Source organism: Paralichthys olivaceus, chromosome 12 (genome assembly GCF_024713975.1).
Source record: "Paralichthys olivaceus isolate ysfri-2021 chromosome 12, ASM2471397v2, whole genome shotgun sequence".
In the NCBI taxonomy this organism is placed as follows: domain Eukaryota; kingdom Metazoa; phylum Chordata; class Actinopteri; order Pleuronectiformes; family Paralichthyidae; genus Paralichthys; species Paralichthys olivaceus.
The window spans coordinates 15,819,859-15,839,521 of NC_091104.1; the positions used below are offsets into that span (position 1 = coordinate 15,819,859).

The window sequence follows — 19,663 nt, forward strand, 5'->3', positions numbered from 1 at the left end:
GGTCAAGCGGACACACAAACGTCGTTCAGCCAGTGCGCATGCGCGTCGCTCTGTTGCTACTCAGTTGTTGTAGTTACCAGGAAGATTAACCGCGATGATCAGGTGGCCCTGGTGAGACTTAGCTAGCTAGCTGTTAGCACGCTCCTCCGAAATAAAAGGCAAGTTCACATTGGTGTTTATTCACATGGCGTCACTAAAACGTGTATTTCATAGTCCTTGGACTCAGCGGAAGTTAACTCGATAGCTGCCCATGTTTAATGGAGCATGTCAGAAACCGTAGTCTTTATTTAGCTAACGTTTGTGGGACTGTCTGCGTGGGTTTGGGTCTTAACGTCTCGTGTCTGTTGTGAGGTACAAACAGATAAGTTCACTGTAGAGACACAAAGCAGATGTTCTCAGCTAACTGTGTGCTAACTGTACAGCTGCTGGGGGACTGCACCAGTGTGGCAGGTTTCTCCAGCGAACCGTAATAACATGGTTGTTATCTGTCTTTCACGAGGCTGGTGTTTATATGAGCTGACACGTTTCTCTGACCGGTGTGTTTGATTTGCAGCTGGAGGTCTCAGGGGCCATGCGTAAACCTGGACACCTGATCCCTGCCAGATTCCACCGGGCAGCTCGTGCGCTTCTCCTCCCGTGAAGATGCCTGCTGTGGTCCGGGATAAAGAGGACTCTGAATCCTCCTCGGAAGACGAGCGAGAGTAAGAACAAGTTTTGCAGAATCACATTAAGGGGACTGTGTGGCTTGTGCTGGTAAAGCTCAGCGGGTCGCACACGCCACAGCATCCGTCACCTTGAAGATAAATGAGAAAAGCACCTACTCTGTGGTCATTCTGTCATGTTTTGATTTCACAGCACCAAGACTGGGCATTAAATCCATAACAGCAATCAAGGCAATGTAACAGTATAGCCAAAGTTTAATAAATCCTGGATTATATATTATATATCACATAATTGATCTTCCTCTATCCATTTAAAGCATTTAAAACTACAACCTTATAACTCATGAGCAAAAATCAGTCTTTACATTTTGATAAAATAATATTTATTATGATGATTTTTGGCCATATCGCTGGGCCGAGTCACTTCAGCACAATTCAGCAATTGCCATTTCCTGAAACATCAATTATTTGATTATTATATTATAAAATATGTACATTTCTACAATAATGATATTTTTCCCGTTAGAATGGCTTGAAAATATGGAGATGTGGTTCATTCAGAGGTTTGAAACCTGACAACACTGATGGTATCATCAGGATGTACCATCCTTTAAAACATTTTCAGGAAAATTGTTGTATTACCTCTATTACTAAGGAGGTTATGTTTTTAACCATCTCTGTTTGATTGTTGGTTGGTTTGTTTGCTTATAAGCAAGATTACACACAAACAACTGAAGAGATTTCCACAAAACTTGGTGGAAGGATGTGGAATTGTGGGTCAAGGGACAACCCATCGGAATAATAGAATAATTCATGGGTCTTGATGAAAAAAACCCCAAGCACATTAAGGGAACTGGTATCTATGTGTGTGCAGCTTGATTGAATTTAAGGGGACTTTTGAACCTTGGTGGATGTATGCGCTCTACTGCACCCTGCTTTCATAATATAGGCAGTTAATAGCTATGGAGCTCCACTGTCTGAATTAAGCAGGTTTCATTTAGTATCAGTTAGGTTCTTATCCCACTGATCCTTCTGATGCACCACTTCCTGAGATTTATCTCAGATACTGAGACGACATGGAGGAGCAAAAACATTTTCATTTTGGTTTCTTTCATTGTAACCTGCTGTAGTTTATGGAATGTGTAATCTAATCCTTGCAGGATTACGTCCTGAGCCTTGTTCAATCATTTATGCCAAGATACATTAAGACAAAATGAAAAGCCTCAGGTAACTTTTCTGTCTGCATAATTGATCAACTTTAAACTGAATGAGAGAGAAGACCATCTTGTCTTAGCTCAGGGTTGTCGACAGTTCTTTGTCATCTTGCCTGGGCCAGCTAAGTCCCTCTTAAGCTATACTTAGTCATACCTTAGAGACACTGCGCCTGCTTTTAGGCTAATTTCCATGTCCTGCATTAGTCTGGATTGCTTGGTATTAGTGTTTAACCTCTTAGTGACCAGTGCTGCATTTACTGAACACTGTAATTATTATTAAGACGTGTGATGATCAAAAAAAATCTTACATTACAATAATAACTCAGATTTTTGTATGGGGGTAGTTTTATTGGAGATTTTAAACGCTTTCCCAATATGAACACACACTAACTTCTGCTATGACAACAGGTAACGCTAAATAATGCACTGAAGGACAACAAAGTATTATATTACAGGCAAGAGGAACATAACAGACATAAAGACAAACTCAAGATGGTGCATGCAGGAGGAAACATGGCACAAGACTACACACTATTCAGAAAACATTTAATGTTTCTTTAAACTCAGCTTTTTATTGTGTTTGAAAAACATGAAACAGAATGACTCACATCTGTCAATGTGCACAATACAATGTAAACAATCAAATTATACAAACTGTTAAAGAAAGGGAAGCAAAGATTCCAGCATCTGCCCCTGATCCAGATCTGCTACAAAATGTAATGGGTTCCTCAACATTACCACCTTGGCAGCGGTAAATATTCTATTCTATTCTATTTCAATATAAAGTTAAAAAGTGCTTTACAAAGATAAAAAGAAATTAACTTAATGAAATAAAATACTGACACATTACATAAAATGAACAAAACACCAACAAAAACGATAAATGCTAAATAGTACAACAAAAAGGACATTTAATAATGTATTATTATAGTAAATTACTAGTAGTATAGTAATAATAAAGGCTTAGCAACCATCACTTTGGTAGGGTTAAGATCATTATTGTTTAAAAAGTATGACTTCACCTGCATATTTCACTTATTGTTTGTAACTCAGAAGACCAGACTTTGCTGAAACAGTGGTTGTAGCAATATTAGCTGTGGATCGAGATCATCGCATCTTGTTCGTGTAGCATCTCAATCGTCTTGACGGTGGTTTATGTTCAAAATAAACAATGTTGTGAAATACTATCAAAATAAGGGCGTGCAGTCAAGCCACCGCAGTGGAACAGATATCTGCCGTATTGTCCGACACGCCTGGATATATAAGCGGGGAGCAGCGATTATTTACATGCCTCCCTCCTTATCGAGACCCACTGTGCCTGATTGAGGTCTGCTCCATCATCGTGCTACCTTATCTTATTTCTCGCTGTAAGCAGGCTGTGTCTGGTACCATCAGATAGTCCGAAGTTTTACAAGGGTGTTTGTCAGTGCACAGGTTTGTTATTGCCCGGCACCTCCCGAAACTTGTGTGTGGTTCTGTCTTTATCTGCCCGGCTGAAATAAACACCGTGTCAGGATACATTCCTGCAGCATTAGGTAAGCTGCCCCTATAGAGAAGATCACCATCATCAGGGAATGAACGGCCAAGATTATGGGCAGGGAAATGAAACCTGGGGAGCACCTTCATGGGATTGTTAAAGAGAATGTGTGTGCTGTGTATTTATACAGATAATTTAAACTTTGATTGTTTAGATAGTTATTATTATTGTTACTATTATAAGTTATTGTTCTGCTTTTAATTTTATTGTTTGTCCAATAGTGACCTGCCTTGCATCGCATGGAGTGGCCTTAGCAAAACCATCCCAGTACTGTTGTTTTTCCCTGAAGCTGTTGTTTCAAAAGATGGGACCATCTGCTCTGTTGGAGGTAAACAAAAATTAGTAGAATCGAACTAAACATTGTAGATTTCAATTTGTTTGATTCTAAGTATATTTTATTGTTTCAAATGTGATTTATCTCCTTAGAGCGGTACAACTTGGCCTTCAAGATCGTGCGCACCGAGAGCCGCCTGGTGCGTGGACTACTCACCAATCATGGATTCCGTGAGGTAATGTTCTTCACTGAATCATGCAAATTAAAAATATTAACCTAAATCTTATCAAAACATACTCTGCTCTGATAAGGGATAGTTGGGCTGCTTTTTTTTTTAACTTTCTTTTGTCTGATAATTCTGTTGTCAAAGCCCGGGAATGTAACCCTGGAAAAACAAATCGACCTCAGGAGCATTAATCCTGTTTTCACGAGGGAACATAGTCCCAATTACTGCTCTCTCCAAGCAGTAACTATTAATTCCCTTTTTATTTCATTTTGATACATCTTGACTCCCACTAACTCATCATCAAACGCTGACGAGTGTTTACCGCAGCCTCAGCAGAGCCAAACTTTAACAAGCCTTTATTGCAAACATCTGCCTCCCCCCACGACGCTGAATGAATGGTCATGTGAGTCCTGTCCCCTGTAACGAATTGTTGAAATAAAACAAAACAATACAAAAGAGATAACGTTACATGATGGCGTTGGATGTCTGTTCGAGAAAAAAAGTCTAAATAATAGGGCTGTGTTTTTTCCAGGTTAGTGGTAGAGTGTGATCTGCTTCTTAGATTTGAGCTTCCTGAGCTGTATGTGATGGACATGAGAATATAAAACTGCTGTTGGTGACTGGAAACTGACAGAGCTCCGTTTGTCCATCCATCCATCCATGGCTCGCTCAGGAGGTAGAGCGAGTCGTCCACTATCCAAAAGATTTGTGAATTAATCCCGGTTTCCCCCATTCAATTGCTGCTCATAGATGTACTGTATGAGTATGTCTGTGTGAATGGCAAAATCTGCACTGTAAAGTACTTTGAATGGCCATCAAGACTAGAATAGCACCATATAAATACAGACTATTATATTGTATTTACCATTTTACAGCTTGTTCTTTGAGGGTCGTGTGGGGAGCTGGAGAGAGGTGGGGTACACCCTGGCCTGGACAGGTTGCCAGCGTATCACACGGCGAACATAAAGCGACAAACAACCATTCTCAGACACATTCACACCTATATGGACAATTCTGAGTCTCCAATTAACCTAACCCCAAACTGCATGTCTTTGGACTGTTAGAGGAAACCGGAGTACCTGGAGAAAACAGCCCCCAACAAAGTGGGATTTGAACCTCGAGGTTTTACACTCACATGATAAATATAGAAATGTATATCTTAATGATCTTTTCCATCTTTTTCAGGTTCACCCAAACTGCAATGACTTTAACCTCATGTGGACAGGGTCTCACCTCAAGCCTTACATACTCCGCAGCCTTCAAGACTTCCAGAGGGTCAACCACTTTCCCAGGTATAACACTCTGAGTGAGGGAGTGAGTGAGGGAGTGTATTGCCACTGTTTTCTGTGTTATAAATAACACCACTGAGCCATTTTAAGCCCTCCAGTTCAGGCAATGTGTTTGTTGGCCTCCACTGCAAAGTGCATTTAGTTTGGACCTGTGCCTCCCTCAAACATGAAATGAATCATGCTGTCAGGCAGAGGGCGTTCTGCAACTGAGTATTCATGTAGTTTTTTTCCTGTCAGTGACTGAAGCACTGGAGCATTTTTAAACTGGAACCTCTGCCTTTTTCCAGGTCATACGAATTGACGCGAAAAGACCGTCTCTATAAAAACATCCAGCGAATGCAGCAGACTCACGGCTTCAAAAACTTCCACATCGTTCCTCAGACCTTTGTGCTTCCCTCAGAGTACCAGGAGTTCTGCAGTAAGACACCTCCCAACTCACCCTGCTGCTTGAAGCACAGCTTTGTTTATGATATGTTTACATTTAGACTCTAAATCACTTTGAATCTCTCTGCCTAAATCTCAGATTGTTTTGCCAAGGATAAGGGCCCATGGATTATTAAACCAGTAGCATCTTCAAGAGGGCGAGGCATCTACCTGGTCAGCAATGTGAGTGATTTAAGTTATCACTCTTTAATACAATGGTTCTCAGTCTGTTTGTGATCTCATCGCAGGTGGTGTGCTGTGGGGGTTTTTTTTTCTGAGGAGATGAAAGTTCCACTGAAGCTAAATCGTGATCATCAGTCTGAAAACCCACAGATATTCTGAAGCTGGATTTAGAGAATCTTTGCTTGAAAATGGTCCTAAATGATAAAAAATAACAACCTATTTCAGAATTTACCGCCACATCTTATTCGCTTCATCCTTTATCCTTCAGCCCGCGTGTCTTGATGCAAGCCAAACAATATGGCTGAAAGCTCTTCAAAAAGCAAACAAGTAAACTGACCTTGTGAAACTGTATTTAACTTTATGTCAAAGATCTCTGAAATGTCGTCCTTATTTCAGATTAAGGTTGTCAACCAAATTAAACCCATTAGAGTTTGGTGTGAACCGTTATCTTAGGTTAGCATACTGTAGATTGGAATCACAGGGAACAGCAAATCTTTATGTGAATTCAATAACAACACTTCTGCTCTAAGTTCCTTTAAGTTCCCACGTAAGCACAGATCCACACTAATGGTGAATAGTGGGACTTTAATGTAAACATACTGACTTTAAAAATGACTGTGTGAACTGAAACAGCAGGTTGGCCAGATGTGAGGTGGGGGAGGGGGCAGAGGGGGGATCTACAGATACAGCTGTCTTTGAAAAAAAAAAAAAGAAGCTATCAACCACTTTTTCCAGCCATTAATAAGCTTGGTGGAGTAAATCACAGTCGTCCAACAAGGTTCTCACTGTTGGAAAACACGTGCACGACTCCTCTTCTTCTCAGGCCTTTTTTTTATGAAACAGTGGAAAGAATGTCAGAGTGATATTTGGAGAGAAAAAAGAAATACGTCCTTTCTTTTTTTAAGTTTGGGTTTTTCCTCTGAACTGTAGCCAGCTTTGAGGTTACTCACCCCATCTCCCCCCTCTCCCCCTCTCCCATCTCCTCTCAACTCCGCCACCTGCAACACATTTCAACCTCATAAATGACCCATCTCCCACCACCAGATTGTGTTTTTACAGGCTGATGTTATTTAAGGTTGACCTGCTATGGCCAGTGTCATCACACTCTCCAACTTCTCTCCATCTCATTATGCTTAGATGTTCCTGGTTAACAGCACTTATATCAGCTGTTTGGAATTCACTATGCAACATCAGCTGTGTATTTATAAACTTATAGCACTTGTAGCTTTAACCCTGTTACATCATTATTGTAAAATACTTTTCTTCTTTGTTTGCCTCATTATATTTTAATGTGTTCTGCTCTGTCATCTACAGCCAAATCAAATCTCCATGGATGAAAACATCTTGGTGTCTCGTTATATTAACAACACGCTAACAATAGATGGTGAGTTGAAACACACTATCCCTAATATTTAAAGACATAGTATGTACCAGTTCTTCATTAAAATGTCTAAAAAACAATGTTTCCATCAATGTTCAAACCCAGAGGTAATGGAATGTTTCATGTTCGTCGCCTTTTAAGTCCATCATATCCGCTTTACTCGTGACTTTGATCGTCTCTGCTTTAACTTCCAGGGCCAACAATAAATAAAAAAACACACCACTTGCCAGTTAGCCCGTCAGCTGTCGGAATAGATCATGATTAATCATTAGCCGTTTGCTACGTAACGTGAATAAATTCAATACAACATGATACTCTCCAGTATATTCATGTAGATTTTAATTGGCAGTGCTGGTGAGGACAAGAACTCCCATGATCCCACACTGCTTTATCATCAAAATAGGTCTTTGTTATTGTTATTACTGATTGAGAGACCCCTAGTGGCCAAAGTTACATATTGCACATTTTGGCAGATTTGAATCAAAAGAATCTGTTTTTCTTTTCTTTTCAGAGTTCAAGTTTGACGTTCGGTTATACGTGCTGGTGACATCATACGATCCACTCATCATCTATGTGTATGAGGAAGGCCTAGCGAGGTGAGTGCACATGGACTCCTCCATCAGCATTTAACAGACAGTTACAAGACATTTTGAAAAGTCATGACAAAAGTAGATTCATCAAAAGAAATGAAAGCTCCTTATAAACTATTGTCACACTGCTGTTACTGAATACATTCAGTGATCGAGTTGTTATTTCAGCTTTGTATTTGCAGCACATTTTGTCCATTTACCTGTTTTATATAAAGTCATGTATAAAGTTCTTCCAGGGATGAGTCATGCAGTCATTCCCAGTTGAACTGCAGCAGAGTGCATCATGAGGTGTGGGGGAGCTGTGAGGATGATGTGGCAGGCTAAGAGTGCAGTAAACTTTATATGTCCATTAAATGGATTTCTACATATATAGTGAAATTTATGTGCACATATAGTCAATGATTTTTTATCTGCGCAACAAATGGTAAAAATAAAATGGACTCTTTTTTTCCAAAACCACACATTGTAGTTTGATTCTCAAGACTTGAAGATCCTGATTGTAGATCTCTGTTACCCCAAGGAAGTTAAGTTTTCATCTGCATTTGTTTATCTGTCTGGCCGAATTTAATAAAAAATACTGGACAGATTTCCACAAAACTTGGTGGAAGGATGCAATATGGATCAGCAAATAAATTCAATTTGGGGACAGATCTGGAGGTTTTACATCATTCCCCTTGATTTTTCAGAAGACAATTAATTTATCTTCATGACATGGCTTTTTTAGGGGGCTGATACTTATTAGTGTGTTCAACTTGGTGCAGATTCAAATACAAATCAGGATCTAGTGAATTTAAATGTGGTTTCATAAGTAGTAGGTTGGCCTTGGCAGAGTTATGTTCCAGTATTAGGAGTGACATTTATGTTGCGAAATATGTTTTGCCTGTCTCATCGGAGAATTACCTGATTTTGCTTCACAAGTGTAATTTCATTTTGGAGGTGAGGTGTTGGGTCAAGCAACATTTTAAGTTTTAATAAAGAAAATTGAGTGTTGGGAAAAACACACAAACATATTTTTCCTTGTATTTTAAGTGCAGTGCGATCAGTTAAGGAACTCAACTGTTATTTATTATGAGTCACTGAGCTTGTGACTGCACATGCTTTTAACAGACCCTGGCTGATTGCTCAGAGATCCTTCATGAACCTAATGAGACACAAACATTGTCACTCCTTCAGTGTCCAGAAGAGGGCAGCCTTAACTTTCCTGACTAGCTGCACCATGCAGAGTATTTGTGGTTGAGACTTTTGAAACAAAGCACTCTATTGTTCCAGCTGTATGATGTGCTCATCAACTCTCACAGATTGTGTCATCACATCTCATGATTGCTTTGTGTAAAAGTATAACATGTATTGTTTAGATGTAGTTATGTGAAGCAAACGTATTAATCCCAAGTACAGACTTTGATCAGACACAGGTAAGTCAGCACGAGGGCATGTGATTTATCGAACGACTGGCTCCTCACTTCGCTCTGAGGCGGAGGTATGTGCTGGAGTCGGAGGGCCACTGCCCTGGCTTGATTATCAACTGGCAACAATAAATCACGGCCAAATCCTGAATATCACTTTTATCTCCTGACATTCCTGCAGGGTTGTGTTGGTATTCAGGTACACGCTGCGTGCCAAGGAATTCTCATTACTGCACATGTGGCATCCACTCCTCTTAAACACTGCCAGAAAGTAATCTCTGCCAAAGTGCCCTTATTCAGTCAAGTGTCAGCCTGGTGAATATAGTCACTATGGCATGTGGCTATGTAGTGAAACTGGTTACAGTTATTTTTCTTTGTCTTTGTGCAGGTTTGCCACAGTAAAGTATGACCGGACTTCAAAGAACATTAAAAACACATTCATGCATCTCACTAACTACAGCGTGAACAAAAAGAGCAGCGATTATGTCAGGTAGGCCTCGTCAATGATCAACGCACACTGAACATGAATGTGGAAGCCAGAGTGATTCATCTGTTCATTATGACAAAGTGCTTTTCGTCCTTTTCAGTTGCGATGACCCTGAAGTTGAGGATTATGGGAACAAGTGGAGTATGAGTGCAGTGTTGAGGTATTTGAGGCAGGAGGGGAAGGACACCACATGTGAGTCAAACCTTCATCTCCTACTTGTGGTTTTAATATCAGAGCAATATGATGGACATATATATGATTTACTCAGTTTGTAGTTGTACTCCTCAACCCTTGTTTGACTTAATCAATCAAAGTCTGTCTATATCAAAGAATTGAAACCATACCATTTTTGCAGTGTATACAAAAACTGTACTTTTAACCCCTGCATATGTCTTATGTTCCTCCTTATTGTCTGTTTCAGTGCTGATGAGACAGGTGGAGGACCTCATCATCAAAGCCCTTCTGAGTGCTGAGCTACACATAGCCAACGCCTGCAAGATGTTTGTTCCCCACAAGTTCAACTGCTTTGGTAATCATTTTTCCTTATTCTTCTTAAAATCTTAAAAAAACAATATAATCCAATAAAAACGAGCATGAACCTCAGTCAAGTCGGTTATGGAAAACAAGCTGTTCGAGACAACGAAATTAAACTCTTGAGATCTGCAGCTTCACAAGAATTTCCTTTTCAATGAAATCCAATCTCCGGACAAATTCTATCTTTTTTTTCTCACAGTGTAGATACACACACACACACACACACACACACACACAGACACACACACACACACACACACAGACACACACACACACACAGACACACACATACACACACTAAGTCATACACACCACCACACCCCTTGCATTTCCTTTCGGTTTCAGATTCATTGTTCAGCAGTTCCTCCAAACTATTACTCCACTGAGCCATGCTGAAGCTGTAGACAGTCATTTCTCAGCGTGGAGTCTTCCTGTACGTTGCTGCCCTCTGACTGTGCTGCCCGGGCACCGAGGGCCTGCTGCCTGAAGCAGGAATTCGCTTCCTCTCCACTGTTTCTACTCAGGTCTCCCTGATTTAGGCTGACTCTTTTCTTGGCTCCTCCCGCTGAGCAGCGGGCTTGTGTGAACTCCATTTTGGAGCCATTATCCATGTTAGTGTTGGCACTAATTGTCTGCGCTCTTTCTCTGCGTCTGGCAGTCTCTCTGAGATTTGGGGGTTGAAAGCGAGCGCGTTGGCCGAGCCTCCCTCGGCACCACTGTCTCTTTTTCACTTTTCTTTTTTGCCCTTTTCTCTCGCTGTCTATTTGTTTATTAACCCCCCGCTCACACTCTTTTTCACCTCCCAAATGTGAGTAAAAATAAAGGGCTTTTACAGTTGTGACAGGCTGCTGTAGACATAATACCCCCCCAACCCCCCGATTGGTGGTTGTTTGGACTGTAATGGGCATGTAGCGGCACAGACTCACACCACGAGATTGTCGCCTGCTAAAAGATGCTATCTGCATATGAGCAACACTGCTACGTTGACAAACCACATTTACCCAGGGTATGAATGTTGACCATGCAGGTATGTAGAGGAACATGTGGTTTACCAAGTCTCAACCTGGCTGTGAACACAACACCTGAGGGATATAAGTAAACAACCAGCTGACACATATCTTTGAGAAAGAGAGTGAAAAATAGGAAATGAAAAACAAGTTTGCTCATATTCTCATTCATTCTTACACTCGGTATGCCTGTGTATCAGATAACATGTTTATACACATCCCCATATCCCAATCACAAGTACGCCCAACTGCAATTTAGTGATAAAATAAGAATTTACACACTCATCCATCATCTATTTAGTTGAAAAAAGGATTTTGGCTTGTCATGTGCAGATCTGTAGGCAGCCACGGTTTGTCAGTGTGACTGAAATTATTCCTATTCACTTTGCACTGCAAAATTTTGACAAGTTGACCTTACGTTCTCTAGTTCTTGTCAATGAAATTAGGGATTGGCACAGTTCCTCAAAAGGCTAAGCACTACAGATAATAGACGCCCAGAATAGGTGTGTGGAAGATTAACTGTGCAGATAGCTTAATGGAAAATGAATCATTTTTAATTGCAACTGTAACTACCAGAATGAAAAGAACTGGAATTCTACTACAAGTAACATCTATAATGTCTTAGAACACAACTAAACTTATGTCTAGATAATTGTCTCAGAGCATGCAGTGAGATGACGCCCATTAACCCCCAACATGCTACAAGCCATATTTGTCCTTCCACAGTTTTATAATGCCCCCAAAAAATCCACTTCTCAAAATAACGTAAGCAATCTCTAGTAATATTTCTCTTTCAGTTCCTGTAGAGCTGAGTGCATTGCTATTTGCCTCATGCTCACTTGATCTCTCCCTCTTGCATGTTTGTGCTGTCACCCATAAAGTTTTTAACATCCATGCAACCAGACCTCAAAGTTTCAGCTGTAGCTGTGTGCATTCAATGCAGTTCTCTCACACATATGCACCACTGAGCTCTCAATCACTCCAAGAACACAAGTCCAGTTAGATTTTTGTCTCTCACGCAAACCAAGTACATCATTCATATTCACTGAGTAAAATCTACTGAATAGTGAGAAATAGGTAAAGAGCACTAATGCGCACTAAGTAATCATAGGTATTACCTTTTACAGCGTATAGGATAATGAGGCTCAGTTAACAACAAATTAATAACTTGTGGCTTCAAAGGTGTTTACATCTGTGTTGAGTGATCTGTGTAGAACCTGTCGACCTTTGCACATGTAAGCCTATACAGACGTGTATAGACATAGACACCGCACCAATGTAATTGTGGAGTACAAAAGCAATTAGGTCCCACACCTTTGACTAAGATACATAATACACTGTGGTCTGCTGCGAACATGCCCATTATCTCACTTCAGCCGTATCAGTTTGCTATTGAATTTAATGTCATTTTGTTGTCTTCAGAATCGCCCAGAGCGACTTAATTACAGCATTCGGAGTCTGTCTACAGGATTAGGTTTCCAAAGATAGACACTGACGGTTCCACAGGACCACCCTCATCCTCTCCTTTCTGCGGCGATCCCAGTGCGATCATGTTGCATGCAAACTGGCTGTGCGTGTGAGTATGTATGGATTATATGAATACAGAGACATGCAGGAACCAGTGTGCAGCGAGGGTTTTACAAACACACAGGTCTGTCTAAGCTTCAAGGAGTTTGGTCGAGTGCGTCTGTGGGCTTTTACTTGTCTGTTAAATAAAACCCACCCAAACCACCAAGGAGTCATGTTCGCTCAGCCCTTGTCAAGATTCCTCCCCCTTGTACTTATCCTCACTTTCGCTCAGCGCAGCTTTCAGTACACTCAGCTTTCATCCTGGACCAGAACAGCTGCCTGTATTAGTAAACAGGTAATGCGTCAGAATGCAGGGCAGCGAATTGTGTGTTGGGTCAGTGAATGGGGCTTCATAAAAGCAGCCATTGTTCATAGGGTTTTATGCAGTCTCTAGTTTGTCTGGACGGGAGCCACGCGAGACCATAAAACACATTATAATCTTAATTTACTGCAAATTGTTCCCTGCCATTTTAATGTCTATTAATGACTTTAATACAATGTTTATTGTTTTCAAATGGGATTTCTTCCTATTGCTCAAATTGCACCGTGTATCTAAATAGGCGCGCAGTAACAAAAAAATCTTTTTATAGCTCTGTAATGTCTCATGTGGGAAGAAATAAAAACATCAGATTTTTCATTTTGCATCAGTAAGAACTATGAGTGTGTGTGTCTGTGGAGAGAAAATGCCACCCATGCAGCTCCTTACCGCCGCTGTGTGATTAATGGACAGTCTTTTTTGCTGAGGGATGCTGATTACGAGATGTTTTGACTAAGATCTGATTAGCCAAGCCAAAGGCCTATTTTATTACACACAAAACATTCCACTTACTGGTCCTGTGTTCCACTGAATGTCCCTCATTAAGTGCTGAGTGTGGTTGGATCCCCCGTCTGTGAACCACTCTCCCTGTTTTACATTTATCTGAAACTCCCACACACTTCTCTGCAGCGCAGCAGCGTGTGTGCGTCCCGATGATGACAGTGTGGCTGCTGCTTAGCTAGGTCTTTTTGAGGAGCGATGAATAAAGGGGGTCCCACCATCATATTAAGGCTATATAGTGTAAACTGTATTCATTTAACTTGATATCCTCAGTGTTTTCATGATGCTGCGAGACGGCTCATCAGCAGTAATTCCTCTCAGAATGATGCAAGAGAAATTCAATTGTCCTCGTCTGTGAAGTAAACACACATGAAGGCTATACTTTATGTCGCTGTTGTTGCAGGGCCAACAGGCTGCATGGCCAGGGTGGGGAGATTATTGTCTTTGGGCGTTTGTCTCTTGTGGTGAAGTTTCCAGCAGCGCCCATCCAATGATTAAAAAAAGTTCTTCATCATCCCTTTTTCTCTGTCACAGTGTCTCTCTCTCCCTCCCTCCCTCTTTTAATGGGTGTGATGTGCATGTTCGCTGCCTCCCCTCTCCTTGTCTGTGATGCTTGTTGTGGGCTCTCTGCGGGCACACTTAACAGCTCTCCCCCCTCGGCAGCGGTCGAGCCACAGAACAAACGTGTCTAGCAGCGAGTGGCTCGGCGGGCTTATGAGGGCAGAAGCGGCGTCTGCTCCTAATTGGGGGAAAATGTGCGGCACATGGAGTCTGCATGTCGGGGGCTGGCGAGGTGGTGTAACACCTCCCTCCCCCATTTTCCCCTGTTGTTGTGGTGCCACTGATGGAGCACTGCAGGCTCAGACCCATTTATTCAAATGCCATGTTCCCTAAGACTAATGCATGATGTTTTATGGCACACACACTCACTCCATCTCTCCTGTGTGTCTGTGTGTGTGTGTGTGGATGAAATCTTAGCGCTCTGAGCGCTGTGGAGCAGTGGGGGTCCAGCCCATCCTTATAAGTTAAAGAGGTTAAAGATGGCAGCTCTTGGCTCAGGGATTTATGACAAACTTTGTTCATTTCCCTCATGAAAGTACAGCTTGCAGTTACAACAATTTGGGCCTCATGGCACCACCAAGTTAACACTTAAACCATCTGATATACAGTAGCCCAGTGGAAATTACAGCGAACAGGATTTTCTCTGTGGAGTTTTTAAAAAAACAGATAATGAAAACACAAGTGAAGAAGTGGTTTAAGGGAACTTTACAAGCTTAAATAAAAGAACCAGTGTGTGCAGTGTAGTGGAAGGTAAATAATGTTTGTGAACATTGGCATTACAATCTTTGGCCCCCTGAAGGTGTAATCCCTGCAGTAAAAGCTAGGGTTGGCGATCCTGGATAAGCCAACAAGAGTAGGCAACACTTCTTCACATCTTACCCCCTTCCCATCAGCCCTCTTGTCAAAACTACATCCCCAAAACACATCAACGTGCACTGCCTGACATCTGCTAGAAGCCGACTTTTCCTTGATTTGCTCGCTAACTTCTGACTATTGCCTCTGCTTCAGTGGTGTATGTCACTCCGATCCTGCACAGTGAGAGCACGTGCAGGGTGCACACAGGCAGGCAGGTCGGTTTGTGACAGATGCCATGCTGTGACTGCTTGTGTTTATTACAGTCCTGCGAGGGACACAGAAACGGGACAATTTTATTTATCGATGGCTTTTGGAACATTTCAAGAAATAAGATAAAACGTGTGTCAGAAACAAATTACCAACTCTACCACCTCTAAAACATTTTTTTCAAATGTTATTACACTGTTACTTGTTGTGACATGTGCAAAAGCATTCCTAAAACAAGTATGAATACATTTCATTTTTAAAAGAAAAATAAACAAAACCTTCTGAAGACAGAGTTCCTGTATTTCCTTTGTATTTAGACCAAAATAAGGAAAACTGCTGAACAATGTCTGATGAAGTACTTTTACCTGACTTCTGCCTTCAGTGTTTTATGTACATGTTTGCTTAACACTTTGTCTGTCCTTAACTTTCTAAACGGCCTTGATGTATTTTTAACCGTATGCTACGTAATGAGCAGCCTAATAACTTTTAAGTCAGTCTGTTTCATTCAACCGAGTGCAATTATCAAGCCATTGCTTGCCGTCATGCTGGCTTTTGTGTGCTTAACACTGGCATTGACCTGAGATGCTAGAACAAACAGAGCTGGTTATGGCAGCTTTGAAACTCCCAAGCCGCCACCCCCCCACCCCCACCGGTCTATTCTCAACACAGTCTGTTTCTTTTGAAGTGCCATTAGAAGGATTTTTCCTCTGGCTCCTATATGGGCTTTGCCCTATCCCTGTAAAATAATGTGGTTTCCCTACAGGCTGCTGCTGCTGCTGGGGCCGGCGGGTCGCTGGCTTTTAGGGTGACACTCCTCAGAAGCAGGATGAGGGTTGTCACTGCGCTCACACGCAGACTCAGACATGGCGAGTCATGTATCAGTCAATGAAACAAGAGAGAACGTGAGGAAGGGAACTTCACAAACACTTTGTTAAGGACTTTCTATTGTGTCACTTAGTGTCGCACACCTGTCGCTGGAGTGGAATATATACATATATTTTTTTTCCCACACCCTCACATTTACATTGTCATTGTCCCAGAGTTCATGTTTATCTCACAAAGTTGTACAAGATATGACCTTTATGATGGAGGCTCAGCTTTCCCTGGTAGCCATTAGAGTGCCGTCCTTCTTGGTAATCTATAGTGACAGCATGTCAACTGCTTAACCTTTCTGGCCATGAGAAAATTATTGACTATATATATATATATATATATATATATATATATATATAACTTGCGTAAGCAAAATTCATGACAGATGTGTATGTAGTTAGTTAATGCAATTGCGCCAATCCCTCAGTAGCAGACTTTTTGTGAATGTTTCTCTAGTGAGTGATTGGGTCTTTAACATGCGTGTAATGAGTAGCAGAAAGACAGAAGGCCTTGTTGCCAAGTGCCACATAATGGGGCTATGATAAAACTCTGGAAAGGCTCATGACTGTGATACCCTTCATCCTTTATTTTCAGTGAGCTGATCAGAGAGGTTTCTAATTCTGCCCCTCTCTCTCTCTCTGTCTCTGCTGACTTCCCAGTCTGTGGTGAAAGCCTTTTGATTCATTTTGTGTTTTCCTCTGCAGAGCTGTATGGTTTTGATGTGCTCATTGACTCCAACCTCAAACCCTGGTTGTTAGAGGTGAACCTCTCTCCCTCCCTGGCCTGGTGAGTGACACTGTCTCACATTTGATTACTTAGTTCGTTGTTTTCGGAGTATTTCGTGCTGAACATGTTTCTTTTCACTCTACCAACACAAACAAAACATTTCTTTTTTATTGCATTTTCTTCTTAATATGCAAGTGGTTAATGAAAAATGTTGCCACATTGAAGGAAATGGCACTCAAAACAGATTTAGCCAAAATGTTGTTTCATTGTTGCTTATTTTTTGTCAGTTAAGCAGTTTAGTCAAGGTCACACAACAAATCTGTATCCTCTTACAACTCATTTTGTTCTTCCCTGTGCACCGAGTTGTAATTTTTGCTTCTTTGTGTCATTTTTCCGAAATCCATCTATTTACAGCGATGCGCCCTTGGATCTGAAGATAAAGGCCAGCATGATTGCAGACATGTTTTCGCTTGTGGGTGAGTACGTGCTTAAAAGATAAATACAACTAAATACAACTTGATCTAGTTTCCAAAGTGATAAGACACTTTGATAGACATTTAATTTGTATAAATTCATTGTTTAAGACGTTAATTATATGCTGGTGAAACAAAGTAAACATCAGGCCAGCAAGCTTCCTAAATTTTCCCTTGGGATTAGTGAAGCATCTATTTATTATCCATGTATTCCAAATCTTGGGCAGGGTTTCATACGTGCAAATGCAGAAAAATATCACGAGTCAAAGTTCACCACAGTTGAGCTCCACATGAAGCCACACATTGGATTTGGTTGACATCTTGAAGCAAATGTTTTATTGGCTCACTCGATGATTTTTGTTAAGATAAACATTTTGAAGAACCTAATTTAAAATGATAAGTTGTGTAATTGTGCTGTAATTCTTTTGCCAGTCTCTATTTGAAGGCGTGGATACTAGTTGGCTGTTTCCAACAGGTTTCCATTGATTGAGACAGTCGTCTATTGTTTAACGCCTAATCTTTTCCCACATTCCACTTGTCGGGGTTAGGGCAAAGTGCCGAAAATTGGTGTATGGCTTCATGATAGGAGCTGCGGTGTTGAGAGAATAAAACTCTTTTTAAATTTTATAAATAATACGGGGACACAATTTTCAACAGAGGCTTAAGTTGTTTTTTAGTCATTAAGCTCTTTTGAGACCGGATCCTACATGTCAAATAAATAAAGCAATCTTTAGCTTGGACAAAAAAAAAAAAAAAAGCCAACCCCCGGGGCAGAGATGAACACTGTTTATTCGTAGAGATGCGTCTCTGTTATGCCTCCTCCCTTTTTAATCACTCAAGTCTCATGCACAAAAGCATTTACAGTGTTTTATGAAATGTAAGTTTAGACCAAGAAGGATCTCATAAACTGATCACCACAACATACACAAGCATATGCATATGATCTGAGAGCATGACGTATTCATGTTGTAAAACAAAAAGCCTTTATTGTCTTTAACAAGAAACAAACTATGAATTGTGAAATTAGGAGCTGAACAGTGCAAGCAGTAACTGACAAAAGGAAAACAAAAGAATATTGCACATAATAGTATGCACTTAAAATTTAATAAATACTATAAAAACAGATATTACACATTCAATTTAATCTTCTACTTTATCCTGATTACCAATCACATGAATCATGGAGCCCACTGATTTGCTGGAATCCATCTATACCAGCACTCAATCATGAGGTCTATCTGTGGTCTCAGCCTAATGATATTAAAGAAATGGCTATTACGTGTGTGTGTGTGTGTGTGTACGTGCATGCCCTCATATGTCTCGTGCACAGTCCAGGCCGTAGTTTGACGCCCTCCCCTCAGGCTCATTTAATGAAAGAGCAGATTCATAAATTGCCAGTTATCTTTGAAGTGAGACGTTAGCGAGGGCCTGGTGAAAATGAGCAATGGCGTGTAAAACATAGCACGTCTGTTGTGTTCCAAACAAACGAAGTCAGACGCTGTTGGCTGATAACACTTGGGCTGCATCCCAGACCTGTAAATAATGACAGCATTCCATTAGCATTCATTTTCCGCCTGTGTATAGCTGTCAGCTCCGTGTCGCCCATGTTTGTGATAATTGCTGTGTTTAGGCAAGAGCGAGGCAGGGGCCTGATTCTTACCTGACGGCTCGGATGAGGTAGAACAAATAGCCTGCAGCTCCAAGCTGTCAATAGACTTAATTCAGCTCAAGTATGACTGCGGCAAGATACAACATAAACATAGTGTATTTCTGGAACATTTCACTTTTGCCAGTAGTCAACTCTGTGGGAATTGACAAACAGAGGATCATAGATTCACATCATATTGACAGGGTGGGAACATCCATTAGTTGCAAACATTTCCCTCACTTCTCTAAGCTGCCACTGTGATGCACTTAAATGTAAATGTTTGCAACTTTATTAATCCAGTTGAGTAGTTGATGAATGTAAAACAAAACGTAACTTTTTTCCCTGACTACAAAGATGAAATAGTCATTTTGAGAAATATGTTTGCTTCGAGTCAGTTGTCTTTGCTTGGCATAAAGACTGGAAACAGGGAAACAGCTAACTTCCCTTGCTGACATTTTATTTTTTTCCGGTATTTTATGTATGGAAAGGGACAGTTTGTTGTTTTAAGTTTCATAAATGTTTAAGGATTTTGCTTTATATTGTTAGTGACAATCTGACGTGTGTTTCACCACAGTCCGTTTGTTTGTTTCTTTATTAGCTAGCATGATTACGCAAAAACTATTGGACTGATTACCACACAATTTGGTGGAATGATGTGGTACGGGTCAGAGAAGAACCCATCAAATTCGGTGCAGATCTGGATCAGGGGGTCGATTTTTGAATT

The 19,663-nt window shown here is 40.9% G+C and overlaps 1 protein-coding gene across 4 annotated transcripts in view; it reads left to right on the plus strand.

The window, feature by feature from the left end:
• Window positions 1-21: 21 nt before the first annotated feature.
• ttll5 (tubulin tyrosine ligase-like family, member 5) overlaps window positions 22-19,663 on the plus strand; it is a 50,112-nt gene continuing 30,470 nt past the window's right edge. For all 4 annotated transcript variants that reach the window (XM_020085120.2, XM_069535325.1, XM_020085121.2 and 1 more), the window contains exons 1-14: window positions 22-158; window positions 554-701; window positions 3,635-3,741; window positions 3,840-3,922; window positions 5,099-5,205; window positions 5,490-5,620; window positions 5,726-5,808; window positions 7,123-7,192; window positions 7,701-7,785; window positions 9,571-9,672; window positions 9,770-9,861; window positions 10,091-10,198; window positions 16,797-16,878; window positions 17,233-17,294. In XM_020085120.2, coding sequence (XP_019940679.2) covers window positions 643-701; window positions 3,635-3,741; window positions 3,840-3,922; window positions 5,099-5,205; window positions 5,490-5,620; window positions 5,726-5,808; window positions 7,123-7,192; window positions 7,701-7,785; window positions 9,571-9,672; window positions 9,770-9,861; window positions 10,091-10,198; window positions 16,797-16,878; window positions 17,233-17,294 — 1,171 coding nt within the window. In that variant the 5' untranslated portion in view covers window positions 22-158; window positions 554-642. The remainder of the gene's footprint in view (window positions 159-553; window positions 702-3,634; window positions 3,742-3,839; window positions 3,923-5,098; window positions 5,206-5,489; window positions 5,621-5,725; window positions 5,809-7,122; window positions 7,193-7,700; window positions 7,786-9,570; window positions 9,673-9,769; window positions 9,862-10,090; window positions 10,199-16,796; window positions 16,879-17,232; window positions 17,295-19,663) is intronic.